At 34.4% G+C, this 19,548-nt stretch overlaps 1 protein-coding gene across 1 annotated transcript in view; it reads right to left on the reverse strand.

Moving 5' to 3' along the window:
• The window catches only part of CDH12 (cadherin 12), a 236,830-nt gene that overhangs the window by 52,032 nt on the left and 165,250 nt on the right, over positions 1-19,548 (reverse strand). Inside the window, exon 5 of the mRNA XM_010991419.3 lies at positions 4,395-4,582. Within this exon, the coding sequence (XP_010989721.1) occupies positions 4,395-4,582 (188 nt within the window). The remainder of the gene's footprint in view (positions 1-4,394; positions 4,583-19,548) is intronic.

A 19,548-nucleotide genomic window follows, 5' to 3' on the forward strand; every position in this document is an offset into this window, starting at 1 on the left:
ACGAAACAGGAAACAATTAATAGAGATGCTCATATAGTGCAGGGCCTTCTATGCAGAAGGAAGAATAGCATAGCATCTTTGGTAGAAATTGCAATGAATTTGGTGTGGTTAGAACGTAGCGCGTTCATGTGTGCGTGTGCGCGCTCAGAGACAGTAATAGAAAATATGCTGTTCGCTCTCTATCCTACTGGTGATGGGAACCAGAGACGGACTGAGTGGGAGAGTAAGATAAACAGATTTAGGTTTCAAACATTCACTCATGAAGGAAAGGATGAGGTGGATGAACATGAGGTGCGTAGCCACCGCAGTGGTGGAAAGGAGTAACCAGGACGGTAAGTCAGAGAGAAAGAGGGAAATCTTAACCCAAGTTCGCGATGAATCAGTGTCCTGGCTTCCCGTCCTATTTGCCAAGGGGAGGTCAGTGTTAATGGAAGCAGCGTAAGAAAAAGCTAGCTTTCTGCCCAAAGGAACTAGGCTGGAGGTGGGGCCTTTTCCAGGTGGGAGAAAACAGAAGCAGGTGCGCTTTTGTTGGGAGAAAAGAAGGAATTCCGCTTTAGACGTTCTGACTTTGAAAAGGCTGCAGCACACACAAGTTGGCATTGTCCACATGGCACAGAGTCTTCACTGGTTTTGTCACCTTGGAGCCTAACTGAGAGTTGATGAGACTGGGGAAGTTAGGTGAGATGCTTAGAGAAGGTGAAGCCAAATATTTACAAAAACAGAAACATAATATTTACAGAAACAAAGAGCACCACTTATTTTTCTTTGAAATTTTTCATGGCAGACTAACAAAAATAGGAGTATATTAAACTTAACAAATTGAGGTGTACGTTTGGCTATATATAAAACAAAGCATTCCTAATTTTATTTTTAGTTTTTTCTGAATTATTCAAAAATCAACCACAAGATGGTGTTATGCTACCAAATCACTTGATGTGAATTCACTGCCATTCAAACGGACGGCAAAAGGCAAGTGAGTTCTAGTGACTAACAGGGCATAAGTAAAATGTCCAGTGGGGCCAGTTGAGAGTTCAGTCTATTTATTAAAAATATTGGTGAAGAATAAAGTATTTTCTCTCATGTATTTAAGGAAAAAGAATTTAAGGAAATTTACATTCCCTGTGATCACAATTACGGTTACTTGAAATGAAATGACATTGCCAAGTAACAGCAAAATAGGATTTTTTAAAATTCTGAAGAAGTTTTACTTATTTTAAAATAAATAGGAAATCACTTTACCGTTCTTTATTTTAGACAGATGCTACCATTACTTACTAGTTCTCAGTAGATGTTTTGAAGAAATAGCAGGGAACTGTTTGAGAAATTATGCAAGACATTAAATTAGCCTTTTGCATAATATAAGTATCCATCACACTTCTTAACTGCTGACTAAATTTCTTAATCAGTAGTAAGAAAATCACGATCACAGTAACAATTCATATGTATTTTCAGTCCTTGAATGCTTTTAAGTCACGTAATTTTATATTTATATTTATATCCAGTAAGTATATACTTACTCTCAGTTATCCAGTAGGAAAAAAACCCACTAAAATGTACTTCATTAAGAATGATATTGCTGAATTTAAAACACCTTATTCTCTCATTTTAAATGTAGCCCATCCCTTAATATTTAGACGTGACACAAGTTTTTAAAGTTTTATTATCCCGGCTTTGTTATTGTTTCTGTTGTTATAATACTTAACAACATATAGGGCAATGTTTTTTATTCATACTTTGCTTTGTGCAGTAGGACATAAGTATAAAGTAAGAGTAGTTTGTTTCTTTTTTCTTTTTTTTTTCCCCAACCAATATCCTGTGCCTTGGAGAGATATATAAAGTTGCATAATGTTATTCTGAATTCAACGTGACACAGTGAAATGGCATTCTGTCACAGTGCTCATAAACTGAATGCAAATTGAGGTTTAAAAAAATAAAAATGCCTTTTTTCATTCTTCTCAGCTCATATAAACCCAACCATCATTTTTATCCACTTAGACCCTCCCTCCATAGACAAAGAGGAGAGGGGGAAAATAGTAAAGGCAAAGTAAATAAAGATTTTGGGGATAATGAGAATATGTGCTTCAGAGAATTTTAAGCATTTTAATTTATTTTTAAGTGAACTAAAAAAAGAAAAACTCTAAAAACCAAAGACATCATGATATTTAAAAACAGCTACATATAAAATGTAGAATATACATTTTTAGATTTTCTAGATGCATGTAATACACTTAAGAACATAATTTCCATATGAATTTGGTTTTACGTCAAGACTTTTCATTGTAATTCTATGCTGAGATATTGAAAGGGAAAGTTTCCAAAAAGTAATTTTAAGAAAATTACGGAACCGAAATGATCACTGCGGTTGATATTTACATACGTATTTATTATCGTACGTCGATTTCTTCTGGGACTCTGAAGAAGTTCAAGATAAAGTGTTCTGAGAACTCTCTGAATATACGTATAAACAGTCCTAAAATATGCTCTTCACTCAGAAAAAAAAAAGTAAACTTAAAGGACTGCAGGCCAACAAGTACATGAAAAGATGATGACCATCACTTGTAATTAGGCAAATGTGAATTAAAATCACAATGAGCTATCACCTCATACATGTTAGACTGGCTGTTATCAAAAAGCCAAAAAAAAAAGAAAAAGAGTTTTTCATGGGCTTTATTCAACTGAATATTTCCTCATTATTTTGTTTTTCAGAAAGCATACTGCTATATTAAAGTCATATATCTACATGTACAAGCACATATGCACTCAAAACAATACATGCATCAGATATGTAGACAGGTAGGTAGATAGGCAGATAGGTTGGTACTTTTAAAATTTTGTTATAAAAATGTTCTTCTGAATTTTTTTTCAAGATTTAATAAATGTATGTAGGTTGCAATTTTCTTTTTCAACAGAATAAGAAGTTAGCAAGTAGGGATTACCTCTGGTGATTCCTTATTTAGAAACACAAAGCACATTAGAACACCGAAAACAAATCTATCAAAATGCTTGTGTAATCTATCAGAGGATCAGAATATTACCAGGGAGGAGAGAAATGGCTCAGCAGTAGGGTGCACGCTTACATGTATGAGGTCCTGGGTTCAAGTCCCAGTGCCTCTATTGAAGGAAAAATAGATAAATATAGGTACATAAAAAAAAAAAAAAAAAAAGAGAAAAACAAGCAAAACTACAACAAAAAATAATGGAATAAAATTTTGACAAATATATTTTTTCTAAGTGTACTTCGAAAATTCAACATAAATGCATAATTTTGCTGAATGGGATCATGAGGTTAAATTCATTTCTAGACAAAGCAGAATTTATGCACAATGAAAATGATAAATCATCTATATGAAAGCTATATTTCTTTTCGGGATTAGTTTCATGACCACATGTGTTGTTTCTTTGGTTCAAATTCAGAGTTCCTGAACAAACATGGAAACAGCAGCCTGATTAATGAGACGGAATTAAAAAATACTTCCTGTAGGTTAAAATAATTGCAAGTCTTAAACGTGTATGATTTACTGCAGTTTGGGATGAATAGAGTACGCTTTGTTATGACAAGGAGGGGAAAACAGTGCTATATTAAATGAGATTCACTTTTTTTATCTGCACTCCATTATTGAAAATTCCTATAATTTACCTCTTTGTTACAGAAACAATCTTCATATCCCAAATATAATCTTTCTCACATTGACATACTCCTTCTTCATGACCCTTCCTGATGAAAGATAAACTACATACACTGAAATAATAATGACTTATTTCTAATAGTTTGATTTTTATTCTCTTTTTCTGCAATCCTTTTTTTGACATGAATCAATGTAACATTACTAGATGACTTCCTATCATTCAGCCTTTTTTCCCCCTCTCATTAATTTTTGTTTACTTACCTTGTCAAAGCGCCCTCTAGACCAACAATACCTGTTCTCATTTCTTCCATTTCTCCAGTAGCAGAGAACCCCCCCCCCCCCATTCCAGAGTTCTAAGTCCAGGCTCACCAACAAGGTGTGAACTAGATATTCATATTCTCAGAAAAGTAATAAGAGGGGCAAGACCAAGCCTGGTGTTCTTAGAGTTTACTTCTAGATCTTAGTTTTAAATTAATCTTTTCATCTAAGCTTAGAACAACAAAAATTAAATTAAACTTAAACTCTGGTAGCAATTGTTTTGAATGATATAAACAAATTAATACGCTGAACTGTTTCAACATGAAATTTATACCTGTTGAATCACAGAATAGGGTTTCTGGGAGTGAATACTTCACAATCACCTGGTCTTTTTTAAATTTAAAATATTGCTAATTGAAGGGAAATTAAAATTTCCGTCATTTTCAGGTTTTAGTCTTTCTGTTCTTTACTTTGTATTGGATGTAAATGTCCAAAAAAGTGTCTACGTACCTTTTTCAATTTGATGACTCCTTCTTGTGTATCCTCATCCGTGACGATGTCAAAAAAATTCCCCCCATCTCCTGGAACAATATTGTATTCAATTTCTGCATTTTGTCCAAAATCAGGATCCACCGCTTTTATTCTTCCAATCGCTGAACCAATAGGAGAAGACTCAGGAACTTTCAGATGGAAGATGCCTGATGACACATATATAATTTTTGTTGACAGTGGAATTAGTAAGGTTTATTGTAAGATTATCAGGCTTAAAAAACATAGTCTATAGAAAATAAATTAAATTTAAAACCATAATAGTGCAAAATTGAAAGGCAATTTGCTGTCAAGTGAAGGGTTACAATTAGGAGTAATATTTTCACTTTTCACTTCAGTAGATCCTGTTGTAGAATTTCAGCTGGGCATTATAAACAGTGGAAAGTGTTAAATTAAAATTCCTGTGAAAAAAATATTATCTTACATATTAACACCATCTAAGTGTACCTAGTATCAAATGTGCAGGTGGGACTATCCATGAAATAAACTGGTACTAATGCAAAAGAATCCAGGATACAAAACATAGATAAAAAAGATAGACAGATAGATCGATAGACAGATAGATAGATGATGAAGACAGTTATGTAGATATTTATAGAAAAATAAGGTTATGTGTCTTAACATACATGAATGTAAAATGTATGTATAACATAAATATAAAAGCAGATGAACTATTTACTCAGTAAGTATAAATCATTGAACTAAAAATGACCTGGAAAATGATTATATAGATAGTTAATCCAAATTTTAATCTACAATAGACTTAAGTGTTGTGTATTTTAGATTAATATTCAACTTATATTTAGTAAATTTGGCTGCGTTCCCTTCTAGGTAATTTTACACAGTTTTAAAATCAGGATATAAAGTTCTTTCTGCCAATTTTTTAGCATTAAAAAAAAGAAAAAAAGAAAATGCTTATTTTTTTTTTTAACCACCAGGTGGAGAACTGACATTACTGTAAATTTGATACTGTCAGAAAAACTTGTAAAAATCTTTATACAAAATATATCAGAATCACAAAAATATGGTATCTCACAAAAACTAAAATATTTACATTGTTTAAAATAATTTATAAAATTTTGTAAAGTATAATGTGAAGAAAAAGATACAGGCTATTTTACTAATTATCAATGTAAATATCAGTAGATTAAACAGCATTCTGTTTAGATCAAGATAAGGAAGGAAAGAAAACAGGAGGAAAAAAAAAGCAAAAGCAAAACTAAACACAAAAATACAAAGTTTAAATTAATATTGACTCCAGTTTAAATTTCTGGAGATTTTGGATTGTACTTTCCCAAGATTAAAGCAACCAGGGTAATTGATTTGAACTTCTAGTTACCTTTGTAGCAATTAAATTAGGGAAGTTTTAATCTGTTTTTTTTTTTTTTTTTTTTGGTTGGTGAAGCTCATTCAACAAACTACACTACAATATTACAATTATTTCCTTTAATAGATATGAGAAAAATAACCAATCAGATGTTATGGAGGTTCTGCCAAATAGTTTATTTTTTATACCCAATTATTTTTAGAGGTCTTGTAGTTCTCTCACAGACTCAAAATTTTTTAATTTCACTAGCCGCAGTAGCAGTTAAACCTTGCTATTTGCCTTTCTACCACCTCCCCTTAAGAAAAAGATACCTACTATTTGCTTTTATTATGTTAAAATCAGCCTTATTCATATCCATCCAATGGACATTACCTCAAAGGGATGTATAATATATGTAGTCTCGAGACAGCTAAGTATTTACCTAGAATTATTTGTTTCCAGACAGCACACTTTACAGTGGTATAAAATACTTGCTTAATTAGTTGATTTAATAATTGACTAAGAGTATACCTGCCTTCAAAGAAGATACGAGAAATCTCTCTCAAAGAGAAAATGCAAATGTTAAAACAAACAAACAAACAAACATAGACCAAATAAAAATACTTCAAGTGGCAATAATGGAGTGTTATGTAGACATTATGAATTGATTTTGGTTAAATAATTTGTATTTATCTGTCAAACTAGCATCTTTCCATAGGCTATGGTTATGTTTCATTAGGTTTTATTCCCTAAGCACCTAACAGAGTGGCTGTCATATAGAGTTGCTCAATGTTTGTGGACTTAAAGCAGGGTTTGAATTTGAGGCCCTAAGAGCAAAGAAAAAGAATACAATCACAGGGTACATTGTATACCAATTGCCTACAAGAAGGGTAAAGACAAACCCAAGGGGAATTTGTCTGAGTTCAAATAGCCATGATTACGTAGAACATGATGTGACTTTTGCAAGCTACTTTCTATAGAGAATACGTGTTCCACAGTAGCCACACTTAAACCTGATCCTGTTGAAGTGCTCCGGAAGATATTAGTAAACTTAAAGATGCCTGAATTCCTGTTTACTGCGTCAAGAAAGCATGCGACCGTTATGTAAAGTTGTCCTAAACTTCTCAGGGACCAATTCCAATGAAAAAGGAAAAGGAATAGAACATGAGGTGTTTTTTAATTGTCTTTTTTCTCCCTCTCTTCATTCCTATTAAATATAAGTATAATTGATCAGAAATGTGTCTACATCCTTTGCGTCTTGTTGTGTGATTGTGATACCGAAGCTGAAGAAGCACCAAAAGCCTTGAATCTAGAGTGTGATCTGTCAAGGTCTAATCTCGTGGTACATCACCAAGTGTTAGGAAAGGTCTTGAATTTTTCCAAATAAAATAGAGCAATGGAGGTCTATAAATCTCCTCTAACAGGATATCTAGTTGGGAAATTTATGACTAAAAATTATCAAAGACATGCTTGGCAGACAGAGATCTGAGAGAGACCAGGAGCTGTCAAGTGTAGTGCATCTCAAAGTTGAAACATGGCCAACAGTGCATGGTGGAGATGCTTATACACATTGGGGCACATGGAGGGTTGAGTGGAATTTTTAGGAAAACAGAGACATCTAACTTAAAAGCTTGGAATATTTCTGCGTAGTCTATCTGATCTATTGAAGGGGAGAAACTTTAGGTTACATATTAGATTTATGTGTTTGCTTTTCATTTGAACACTTAAAAGCAGAAATAATAGAATCAAAGGTCAAAGGAACTAACCCAGTCTGGCATCATCACTGAGGGATTCTGGTTAGTGAAGGGGAAGACTTCAGCCAGAATTGAGATGCTTCAACGTGAGAAAAACATTTTAAACTGTGAAAGGTTATCTAAAGGACATCAGATAATAGAGAGTATAGATGAACATGTCCCCCTTTTCAAGGCAATATGCTGATATATGAATTTTATGTTTTATAAAAGAACATTTATGAGGCTAATAACAATACATGTGAAGCAGCTATACTATGTAGCACTCTATCAATATAAGTTAAATAACAGCTTTTTGAAAATTTGTGATCCTATATAGCATGCCTACAAAGTTTGTAATTATCTAATGGCATTGGAAGACTTGTGACAAACTGAAATACTAGCCTTGTCCAAAAAAGATGGGCTCACCTGCATTCCACTAACAGGCCCTACCAAAATTAAGATGTAATAGAAGTAAAATGGTGATTCATCACTTACATCTTTTTTGGACACTGAGGGTTAGTGTACATAAAACAAACATATACAGAGCACTGAATTTTCTGTTCTTTACATAACAGATGTACATTTTAGTAAGGTGGAAGGCACTCACATTCATGAAGACAAGCATGTCTCAATAAAACATTGTAATAAAGTCTACAGAATGTGGTACAAGTGAGAGAAACGATGCATTAGTCGTGTCAGATTGTTTAGGTTCTGTCGTTTTATTTCCAATGACTTGACATTTTATCATTTCTAGAAACAATAAAGCTGGGGTCATTCAGATTAACTCAGAACTGAAGTAATCTTCAGCTGTGCCAAAGCTGGATGGCTTATGATGTACTATGTAGTTATGCTGCCAGCATCTTCTGGGTGTCCTACTTCTGATGCATGTGAAACATCTTAATGGTACTACCTGTACAACACAGATTAAGTTATAAAACAGGTGACAAAAAGTGGTTCACAGAGTCACTAAGAATATATACTTACATATTTATCAAATATGCATGCTATGCTTAACAAAAATAATCATGTTCCCACGAAAAAGGAGAAAACCGTGTGTAGTGAACTAAGGTAGAATTATAGTGATCAAAGTCTGTAATTGCTAGCAGACAATGTCCCCTGTTAATTCCAAATGTAAAAGTATCTGTTACTCAGTTATAGGCTAAGTGGTCATCCTTTCAGTAACTAATGCTATTTTAAAAATTATGCTTTGATTATTAGAACTCACACAGTGTGTGCATGCACATTTGTTAATACCTAAGGACAAAGGATACATACTTTCCTTCCTTTTTGTTTGAAGAAATTTCCAAGTGTTGATGAAAACACAAAAGAGATATATTTACTTAACAAAATACAAATTAGAATATTACAATTTAATCAGAAATATAGATTATAGGACCCACATAAATATGTTAAATGAATGAATGAATTACATAATACTGCAACAACATCCAGCAATAAGAATAGCAAAATAAAAAGATGGAATTCTCTTTTGAAATGCATTTTATTTTATGCTTATAGTAATAACTAATCTAAAGTTACTCAAAAAAAATTTATAAGAAGTGTCCAACTGCACATAAAATTTATCTGTACAGAGCAAGTAACTAATTTGGAGGTAATTAGTATTTAAAAATGCTGGAGTACTAGAAATATTAGAAGCTTCAGTAGAAACTATTTCAAATTGATAGGAATGATAAACATTTTTAAGAACTTGAAAACATATATTTGAGACACCTAATTAGATGCATATTTGAAATATCACATTTACATTTCATCTTTAGAAAGCAGAGAGAGGGTTCAAGATAGCAAAGTAGGAAGAACTTGAGATCGCCTCCTCTCATGCACACACAAAAATTACAACACTTACAGAGCAACTATTTTTAAGAACAACCTAAGGTCTTACAGAAGAGATGTTCCACAACAAAAGACATAAAGAAGGAGACACAGTGAAATGGTAGGAAGGGAGGAGATCCACACCCCAAGGTTGATGACTGACAAACGGGAGGGAAGTCAGAACCACAGAGCTTGAAAATGGAAACACAACATTCAGAAAGCTATGTACACAGAAAAAGCGGTTCTAAGTGGGAAGATTATGATGATATGGGCGTACCTCAAGAAACAAGAAAAAATCTCAAATAAACAATCTAACGTTACACCTAAAGGAACTAGGAGGAGAAGAACAAGCAAAACTTAAAGGCAGCGGAAGGAAGGAAATAGCACAGATCTGTGCAACCTGCTGTAGTCTCCAGGTGGATGGTGGCAGAGTTGAGTTGAATTGTAGGACACCCTGCTGGTGTTCTGAGAAGTGCTTGATGGTGTGAGGAAATGCCTCCTCCCTCACCCCCTCCACACTGGAATTGGGTCCAGTAACATAAATTAGGGAGGTAGACATTAATTAAACAGTCACACAAAGTAAAATCACAAAGTAATATCGGTGTTCTAAAGGAGAGTCACACAATTCTATTCACTTCTGAATCAACTAGGTGATGTTGACCGTGTGAGGTCAGCTAGAAGACATTCTGAACAAAAGTAACCACGTGACAAAGTTGATATAATTGTAATCAAAAGCCTTTTCATAGTGTTTGTTCAATTACTCCCACTATGACTTACCCGACTTTAATATCAGATACTGATGTATGTAAATATGTATTTATATATGAAGTAAATATCAACATTATTATCAAGTTTAAAATACTTTAGTATTAAGGAATATCAGTGTATTTGATCTTTGTACATCCAGCAATCCATTATCATTCCCCCTGTCTTCTTTCCTCATCCAGCTGAAACAAATGGTTTATCATTTCAGTATCATTTAAACCTCTGACCTATGTCATCTTGCCCGTGTCCTTCTGGTACCACAATCTGGCAAAACTCAACCCCTGATAATGGTAATTATCCTCCATCTCAAAAAGGAGGTGTGGTTGGCTGAGAAAACTACAGAGAGGCAGCTAGATATCACAATACATTTTGATCACTCGCCTCAAATGCACTTTCAAACTTGACTGCAAAGCCTACAAATTAGCAAAAGTAACTTATGACCAATCTCTGTGACTTTTATTTTAAACTGGTCTACTCTCCACAAACCTGTGCTTTTCTGTTTACCATTTCCTTTCTCAGTGGGTGACCTTCCCTCATATTTCACAGAAAAATAAAATCATACCACATAGGAGAGAGCTCAGCTTCCTGAACCTTCAGACAGTCCCACTTTGTGTCACCTTTAGTCTAAAAAAGCACAACATGCAAGATGTAATTAAAACCTGTTTTTTTTTTTCTTTGTGTCCCATTGTTCCTTTAGACTCTCTTCACTGAAAGTAAGCTTTGCCTTATCTGCTCACCTTTAAATAATAGATAGCCCTCTGTCGACTTTAATTACCAACCTCTAGATTTGGAAATCAGAAATTTCCAATATATCGTATTAGTGTTTTGATCCTTATGCAAAATTAAGACTCCCCTGTCTGCCACTCCACCTATAAGCCAAACTGGACGGGCACATATGGGGCTTCAGTTTGGTCATAGATGGCTTGACAGGTTTGCCCTCTTCTCATCACTCACCTGCCCGGGGCATTTTCATCTCCATACAGGAGGCAGCAAAGCTAGGGGAGAGGGCTCTTATTACCTGTATGGAACGCTTTCCCCTCTGGGATGGACTGTCTCCAGAGGCACTTTGGGGAGGTTCCTGGAAGATTCTCCTAACTACAGATCCCATGGCAAAGGCATTTCCTCGTCTTTGATGCAACATTCCCCTTAGCCTCCTGATCTCCAAATGACCCATTCCACGCTCAGATTCTACCTTTGAGGAAAAAATCTCTCCGGCAGGACATAAGATGACTCTGGACTGGTTCGCCCTTTTGCTTACACGTTTCAAACTCCTCCTTTTGTTGTCATAATTACTTTTTTGAACAAAGCCTTGCTTCTGAGAGTCTTTGCTTTTCCAGGACAGGTTAACATTCTTAAGATTGAGGCAGGCATCAGTCCTCGAATTTCTCCCATTTCTGGGAAAATATATTGGACTTTACAATTGGTCCTTGTTGAAGGGAAGGCCCCCCTCATAAGACCTGAGAAGAGAGGGAAAGTCACCCTCACCTCTTACTTTTATTAGATAATGACTCAGCATGGCTTTTTCCAAAGAAATCTTCCACACAAAAGTTCCTTCCCTCCCCACTCTACACAAAGTGTTTTAAAAAGATATAAAGAGCTTAGTTGTGACTGAGGGCTGCAAGGGTCTTAAGTGCATCCTGTCATTTCAATTGTAAATTCTGAATTTTATCCTTGACTATGCTGTATCCATTTCATCTTCGCTTCCAGTGGAAACGTCAATATTAACGTTTTGTTGTGTCTGTGAACCTTGTTCCCTCTCCTCTTCATCTGCAATAGGGATACCTCTCTTCTCTGTTTTCTTTTATTAAACTCCAGCAATTTGTAAACAGAGTGCAGAGTCTATCTTCTCTGCAACTGAGACATTCCTGAGAAGGCACAAATGGCTCAAATTTGATTACATTACAAAAGTTTCCCTTGTTCTCGAATTTGATTGCAGCTAACCACCTAATTTCATTTTTCTTTCCAAAAGAACTTCTCAAAGATAGTTTCTATTACCCATTTCTAACTATCACTTCGCAAGCAATTTTAACTTGATTTCTGAACCCACCCATTTATGAGGAAGAGTTTCCCCTGAGATTTCCATGACATCCATGTCCCTAAGTCCAACGATAACTTCTCAGCAGCATTCCACATTCTTGGTTATGCCATCTCTCCTCAAGCACAGTCCTCCTTCACATCTGTGGCACTCTACACTTCTGCTTTCCCCCCGTCTCACATCTTATTCCTTCTTAGCTTCCTTTGCTGGTGCACCTCAAAGAGAATCCAGATAAGTGATTCTCAAATTTGGCTGCAAATTGGCATGGTTTGCAAAGTTAAAAAAATATATAAATAAATAGGCTGCTCAAGATATTCTGATCGAATTGTTCTGCGCTTCGATCTGAAGAGCAGGACTGATTAAACTCCCTCCCGTTCTGCTCTGTGACCATGGCCGAGAACCGTTGTCTCGCGTGTCTTTTACCCAGGCTTTCCTCTTCCTGGCTAATTTCATTTGTCCCTTTTACTTTGCTTACTATCTTTATGCTAAACATCCTTTAGTTTTTTACTCCAGCCTAGACGTATATTTTGAGTTCCATATGTAGCAAATCACTATCTGATTCCAAAATTTCACTTCAATCTTCAAAGCATCTCAGCCTTGACATATTCATAGACTTGCCAAGCCCCCAGAAGACCTCTCGTAAAAGTCACTGTCTCAGCAAGCAGTATTACCATCTCCCCAATTCCACAGACTAGGATCCTCTTGTCCATAACAAATTCATGAACATTGCACCCAAATCTATCCACATATTGCCATTTTTAACCCCTAGCACCACTATTCCAGATTAAATAGCTCACACTTTTTGTTTCTATCACTGCCCTTTGTCTAACTGGCTTTCTTATGCCTACTCTCCCTCCCCTCGCCCTACCTGCAATCTCTTTTTTGTATTACATTGCAAGGATAGAAGGAGTCCTGTGGATTGCTCTCAGGTAGAAATTCTAGTCCTTTTATCATGGAGAAGACTGTTGGAAGGAAATGTATGAACTTTCAGAAAATCTATGAGCATCAGTATGAAGGAAAGAAAGAACTTTTAAAATATATATTACACTTTAAGTAGAATAGACACTTAAAATAATAATAATAATAATAATAATTAATGTTAATAGCAATCATTTATATAGTGCTTTCTATTTTTCAGGTACTTTTCTTAGCATTTATCCATTATTAAGTTATTTAAAATCACATTAAATCTATGAGATAGATACTATTATTATAATTCCCAGTCAGTGATGTCCTAGTAAATATTTAACAACCAGATTAGAGTAGGGAAAACTGATACAAGCCCTGACTTTTTAATGTTTGTCAATTTCTGTGGTGTAAGTACTCCCACTATGGTTGATGTCAAGCCAACATGACATCACTGAACACAGAGTTGGGAGGAGATGTGCATAAAGAGCTATGAGGCAGAGCCAGCTCCAGCGTATCACTCTACTGGTCTACAGGTGAGAAAACTGGGGTGCATACACGTAGTCACTTACAGGCAATGAGATGAGCCAATCAAGTGGCATCTCTGATCTTCACTACAGTCCCTCATTTGGTTTGCCTATTTCACTTGGTTTTTACTGCCTTAGCATCAGTCAGATGGGAACAGTAATGAGTTATCAAATAAGCCCTTTCAAAATGCAAATAATTCAATTTCTTAATTTCAGCTACACCGATGAATGCAAATTCCAATTAAGGGTGGAATTGGTGAGTTGGATAGTCTTGGGCTAAGTTTCTCTTTCAGTGCTTATAGAGCAAAAATCAATGAAGATATAGAGAAAAGAGCATTAAGAGATACAAGAGGGTACCAGGAAAGGGATGTGGCTCTAAAGATAGAATGGCTTCTGCTTCTGCACCCAAAAAAGGAAGGAAAATTTATTACATCTCTTTCTGTCCTTCCAATTCTCCCTTTCTTATTACATAGCTCCCAGCTTTCAAGTACAATTTTTTTTTAAGTTTAATACAAAGTTTTACTAGTTTGTAGATTCAATAAACGTGTATCTGTATTTCAATGCAAAACTAATTACTCTTTATAACATTATTTTTTCAAGAAGCTGCATTAGAAATTTCAACCAAATGAACCATGAAACAAAACCCATTTATATTACTTGATGGTTGCCAGAATAAAAAGTGTTCCTAGTTCTCAAAAGTATGTATTTTTAATATGTGCAATTTATATAACCACTATTCCCATTACCTAATAGTAAACATGATGGAAATCTTGGCAAGAGGGCACAGCATTTCAAGTGCATCAATAACTTTCCATTGCACATTCATTTTATGGAGTACATTTAATATTCCCTTAAAACCCCCGTTAAATATGTAAACCTTTCTTTTGCCCTTGTCTGTGTAATTTCTGATCCACCTAACAAAATACAGTAGTTGGATAATTCTCATCGATGTTGCCCAATTTCACAAAAATAGGCTATGCCAGAGGTTTTATTAAAAATCATAAATATATTTAACACCTTGAAAATGTTTGAAATTCAAATCTGCCTGGGAATATTTATTTAACCAAAGGCTTGATTTCTTACAGATTTTTTTGAATCATCATGAGACTAGTCTATAAAAGTGAAATTTGGTGATAGTCTCTTCCAATGTAACATTTTAGTTTCTTTTAATCAAAACTAAATTTTTTGATAACACCCAACTCTTTGATCTACACATTTTGTTTCTGAATATTCATCCTATATTAATGCATTATACATTTACACAATGGTTTAAATTTTCTGTAATTTCCTATATTTTATTAATTGAATATCCCATATCTCTTTTGTATTTTGTGGTTTATGCAACAAAATGTTTGCATAAAATGTTTCACTTGCCCATTATTCCTCATTTCCTTTTGCGTAAATTCTATTCCTCACACTTTCAAGGACATCTTCAAGGTACTTTTTCATGAAATTTTTTCTTGTCTTTGCACTACCATTTTTTTTAAAACAATTCTTTAAATAATACATTTTTTTGCAATGATCTAAAATATTTTGGCACACATTTGCTGTTCCACTGGCTAACTCTTAGAGATTTCAAAAATCAATATTTATATTATTTCCTTCAACAGTCTCTCAGATGTACTCTATAATAGCTTGGGTACCCCTCTTACATATTTGTATACCACTGCCTGCATAAGACTGTCATTTATTTTACTTCAAGTAGTAAAATTGTCCATTAACTTAATCTCCCCATTATGCACAGAGCTGATTGAAGGAAAAGATTCATTTTTTTTTATTCCCTTTATACAGTGCAAAAAATTGATATAGCCATCTTTGCATTTAATCTTCAATAAAACTAACAATCAATGAGACATTATTCATTAAATGATCTAAACTATTGTGTCTCCTATTTGTTAATAAAATAGATTTCTTATGTACAAAACATTTTGTTTCCATGGTTTTTAGTATTGTTTATATTCTGTTTAACTTTCATAAATACTTTAGAAGTGCAATTTCTATGCCAATATATAAAATTTGCTGATATTGCTAAGACCAATAAAAAGGCAAATATGAAATAGAGAAATTTAAGCCACGTGAAATAAGTAAGAATTTAGGATGCCTTTACATCTATGATTAAAAATGTACACCATTGTCAGAAACCTGTACCAAAGTTTTGAGGTGGTGGGTTTAAAACTCTCCTTGTACCTTTATTTATTCCCCTTCCTGGATTTTCTTATATTAAAAATTAAAGACTTACGTCTTTTTTAATCTGATTAATTTCATCCATGCCTCAGGATCCAGTTATCACTTCTATGTTTATGTCTCTCAGAAATGTTTTTTTGACTCTGACTTCTCTTTGAGGCTCCCTGTGTTTTCAGCCATCTTGTTGCTGAAACACCAGCCTCTGAACTGCGATAGCCGAATTGAGACTTGGAGGCAGAGTTTTGGGAGAGTCAGAAAAGGGCAGCTTTAGTGCTTTGCCAGGCAAAGGGGAGTTACAGCAGGCTAGTGCCTTAGAGACTGTGAATCCATCTTGAGTTTGGTGTGCTGAGGTTTATAGAAAAACTGGATGGAACAGAAAGGCAACAAAAATCAGAGTGGTTTCCAATTCATGCTGCATTCTTTTTAATCTTGATGAATCCACCTGGTGTCACGGAGAAACTCCAGAGGGTCTATTTACTCTTCTGAGGCTCTCAGCCCATGACCAGCTTTCTGAAATACAGCTTCTGGGTTAAAGGGTAAGCTATTCTGGGTGAAGAATGTACAGGGAGAGGAGTGCATAATGGAAAGGTTGGGGGCTGTATAACACAAAAGCAGTTGAATAAATGATGCAGAGATGGGGGTTGGTCAGAGAGAAGAGAAAAACAAGTTGCAAGAATTTTAAGTCAGAATGAATCAGCAAACAGCTTTAGCGTCAGGGAAGCCATTTTGATAATTGGTTTCCTACCTTTCAGTCTTTTGCTAATCTCCAATCTAATGTCCACATATTGACAGAAAAATAAATCTCTTACTTAAACAATTTCTTCACATGTTCTTTTTTTGATGCTTTTCTTTTTGGAAGGGGAGGTAATTAGGTTTATGTATTTAGTTAGTTTTAATGGAGCTAAAACTGGGGATTGAACCCAGGGCCTTGTGCATGCTAAGCATGCACTCTACCACTAAGCTACACCCTCATCCTCTGCATGCTCTTTCTCTTACTTGTTTCTGAATCCAATAGATCACAAAGTCCTTTCCGTTCTGCTGGTGAGTATCTCTCAGCTCTGCCTGTGCTTACCTATTCCAAACACCTGGCCTGGCTTTGTGCCATATCTACTCTCTACTTCAGTGTTTACCAAGTTAACAAAGTTAATTTTCTAACATATTGATTTATGATATTGCCCCTCCACTCAAAAGCTCACATATACATGCATAAATATATGTGTACATTTCAGGATTGTGGCACTCCGCAACTAACATCCTCTCTGTTAAATTCTCATTATATATTTCTTCTCAAATGCTATACCTTTCATAAATATTTCCTAATAATCTCAGGTCTAATAGCCATCTCCTATTTTTGCCAATAATTATTCTGATCAAAATTTTGGAATTTTATTTTGGCTGTAATATATTAATACATATAGATATTTGTCTTACAGAGTGCACAGTTGGCTAAGAAAAGTAAAAATAGTATTATTTAATTCGTATCTTTTAAGAATCAAGAACAAGTATCAATAAATACATATATTTGATTACATACAAGTCACAGAAAATTTTAACTGACTATTAAAGTGATTTTCATAGACTGCAATGATAATAACATAAACTTAAGCATTTTAAGGAAACTGAGAAAATGATGTTAACAACCAGAGCATATATTCTTTACTCTGGGTAAAATTGTTTAAAATGGTATTATCATTAAAATTTCCAGCTAAAGAATGTCACTAGCCATCCAGCTCCATAAGGATTGAGCCATCATCAGCCTCTGGTGCTGAACTTCAACCCACCCTAAACAGATTTCCTTATGTGTTAACTGGTTTGTCTGTTTGAGAACCTATGAGTCTTATTAGATCATAGATAAAGTTTCACATTTGAACTGTGGATTACAACACCAAAATATTCAAGCCACCTCTCCAAGATAGTAATTTTTTTTGATGACACTTAATGTGAGCCATAAAGTATACACATAACCAAATATATTAAATATTATTGGACCCATGGTCTTTAGACTTTGTTATTATTGTTGATAACATAGGTAAGATTAGGGACAATATCTTTACTATCAGTTCTGTTTTAAACTTTATTTAATATGGTTTGGAAAAATAAGAGATATCTTAAAGACCTCTTGATGCTGTAGATCTTGAGTCAGTTCTGAGAGTCTGCTGATGGGGCAACAGAGCAACCAGGTTACAGTCTTTTGTTCTTTGTTACATGGGGAACAGGACCAAGTGTACCATCAAAGTGTCAGCACCATTTTAAACAGATTTATGCTCTCATTAGAAAAGCACAGTATGATATTAATAGTGACAACACTAACAATGAGAAATGATTCTAAAACTGTTATTTTTCATTTGCTTACATCTGCCTACATAGAGTCTAGTGAAACTCACTGTTCCTTTCTCATTGGAGAATTGGGAGAGCAGAGTCTTTCACTGATCTTGCCTTCAAATTGTATTCAGTTTGATCTAGTTTGAATTCAGCCTTAAAGCGTCAGTAGCTGATATCCATAACTCTTTGGAAGACTTCTAAGCAAGATGTAGAGCTGTCTATAAGTACTTCATTGGTTAAAAAACACAAAGCCTTCAAAACACTTGGATTAAAATGAATTCATTTTAATATTCAGTCTCCACCCAGATAGGTGGAATTTTGTAGGAATAGAATTTTGCATGAATAAAAAAAAAATTCTCATGAGATACAAAATAATTAACTCATTACTTCTAGTTAATGAATAATGAAAAAAGCCTTCTCAGAGAATCAACACGTTCTGCTTCACCACAATAAACCACTGTTTTTCAGATTGTGCCCTGCAGATTACTTATATTAAAATAAACTGGAACACTTATTTAAAATTCAAATTTCCGGGTCCAAGTTATGTCAATTGAAACAGAACTTTCATTACCGAGGCATAGGGTCCCAAAGGAGTCCTAAGGCAAACACAGTTTGAGAACCACTGGGAGAACCACTGGTGAGTAAGACCCAGGTTATTATTTGCATGCCTTAACTTCAGGAAGTAGTTATTTCTTATTTACTTTTATTGAAGTAGACAAAGACACATTTGGGAATTAAACTAGAAGTGTTTATTCCACTGAGTAAAAACCTAGTTTTATAATGTGTCTTGGCTTATTTTTCAAGACTAGAAATAGAGTCATCAAATATAACGACTCATGCCTACATTTTACATGAAAACCAGAAGATACCCAAAGATAACTTTGTATAATTTTTTAAGACCTAAGATTTATAATTTTTAATGGTTTTTAAACATCTCCTCCTAAATGAGGAGGATATCTAATTGCCATATACCATGCATACATATAATATCAAAGGTCAGCTTATCTAAATTTTGTCTTATTTATGTCTTTGAGAGGTAATGATCTAAAAGCCATGCACTAGGTAAAATTGTCAGAGAATACTAGAAATGTGTACTATATTTGAAATTACTTAAATATTAATTAAATTTTAATTGTTGGAATTAAACTGTGTACTGATGTTGATGCTAAATTGGAAACCAGTAGTAAATTTGAGAAACATAAATAAATATGAATTTATGTCATTAAACCCTCACTATATTAATTTTTTATTACTATTTAAAACTACCACCTGCTTCCAATTAAGGAGAGCCTTAACTTGCATTTGATCTACACTGTTAGCTTTGCAGACCTATTGGTTACACCACCCTTCCAACCTCAAATATTTGAATGAAGCTGAAGTAGTCATTCTCATTTAAACAAAAGTGGATTTCATGTAAGAGCTATTATTTTAGTCACGCTTCTTCTGGTATTTCTTTCAGAGTAATTGCCATCATCTTCTCTCTCTCATTCTTCTACCTAAGATAACA

Source organism: Camelus dromedarius, chromosome 3 (assembly GCF_036321535.1).
Source record: "Camelus dromedarius isolate mCamDro1 chromosome 3, mCamDro1.pat, whole genome shotgun sequence".
Lineage (NCBI taxonomy): Eukaryota > Metazoa > Chordata > Mammalia > Artiodactyla > Camelidae > Camelus > Camelus dromedarius.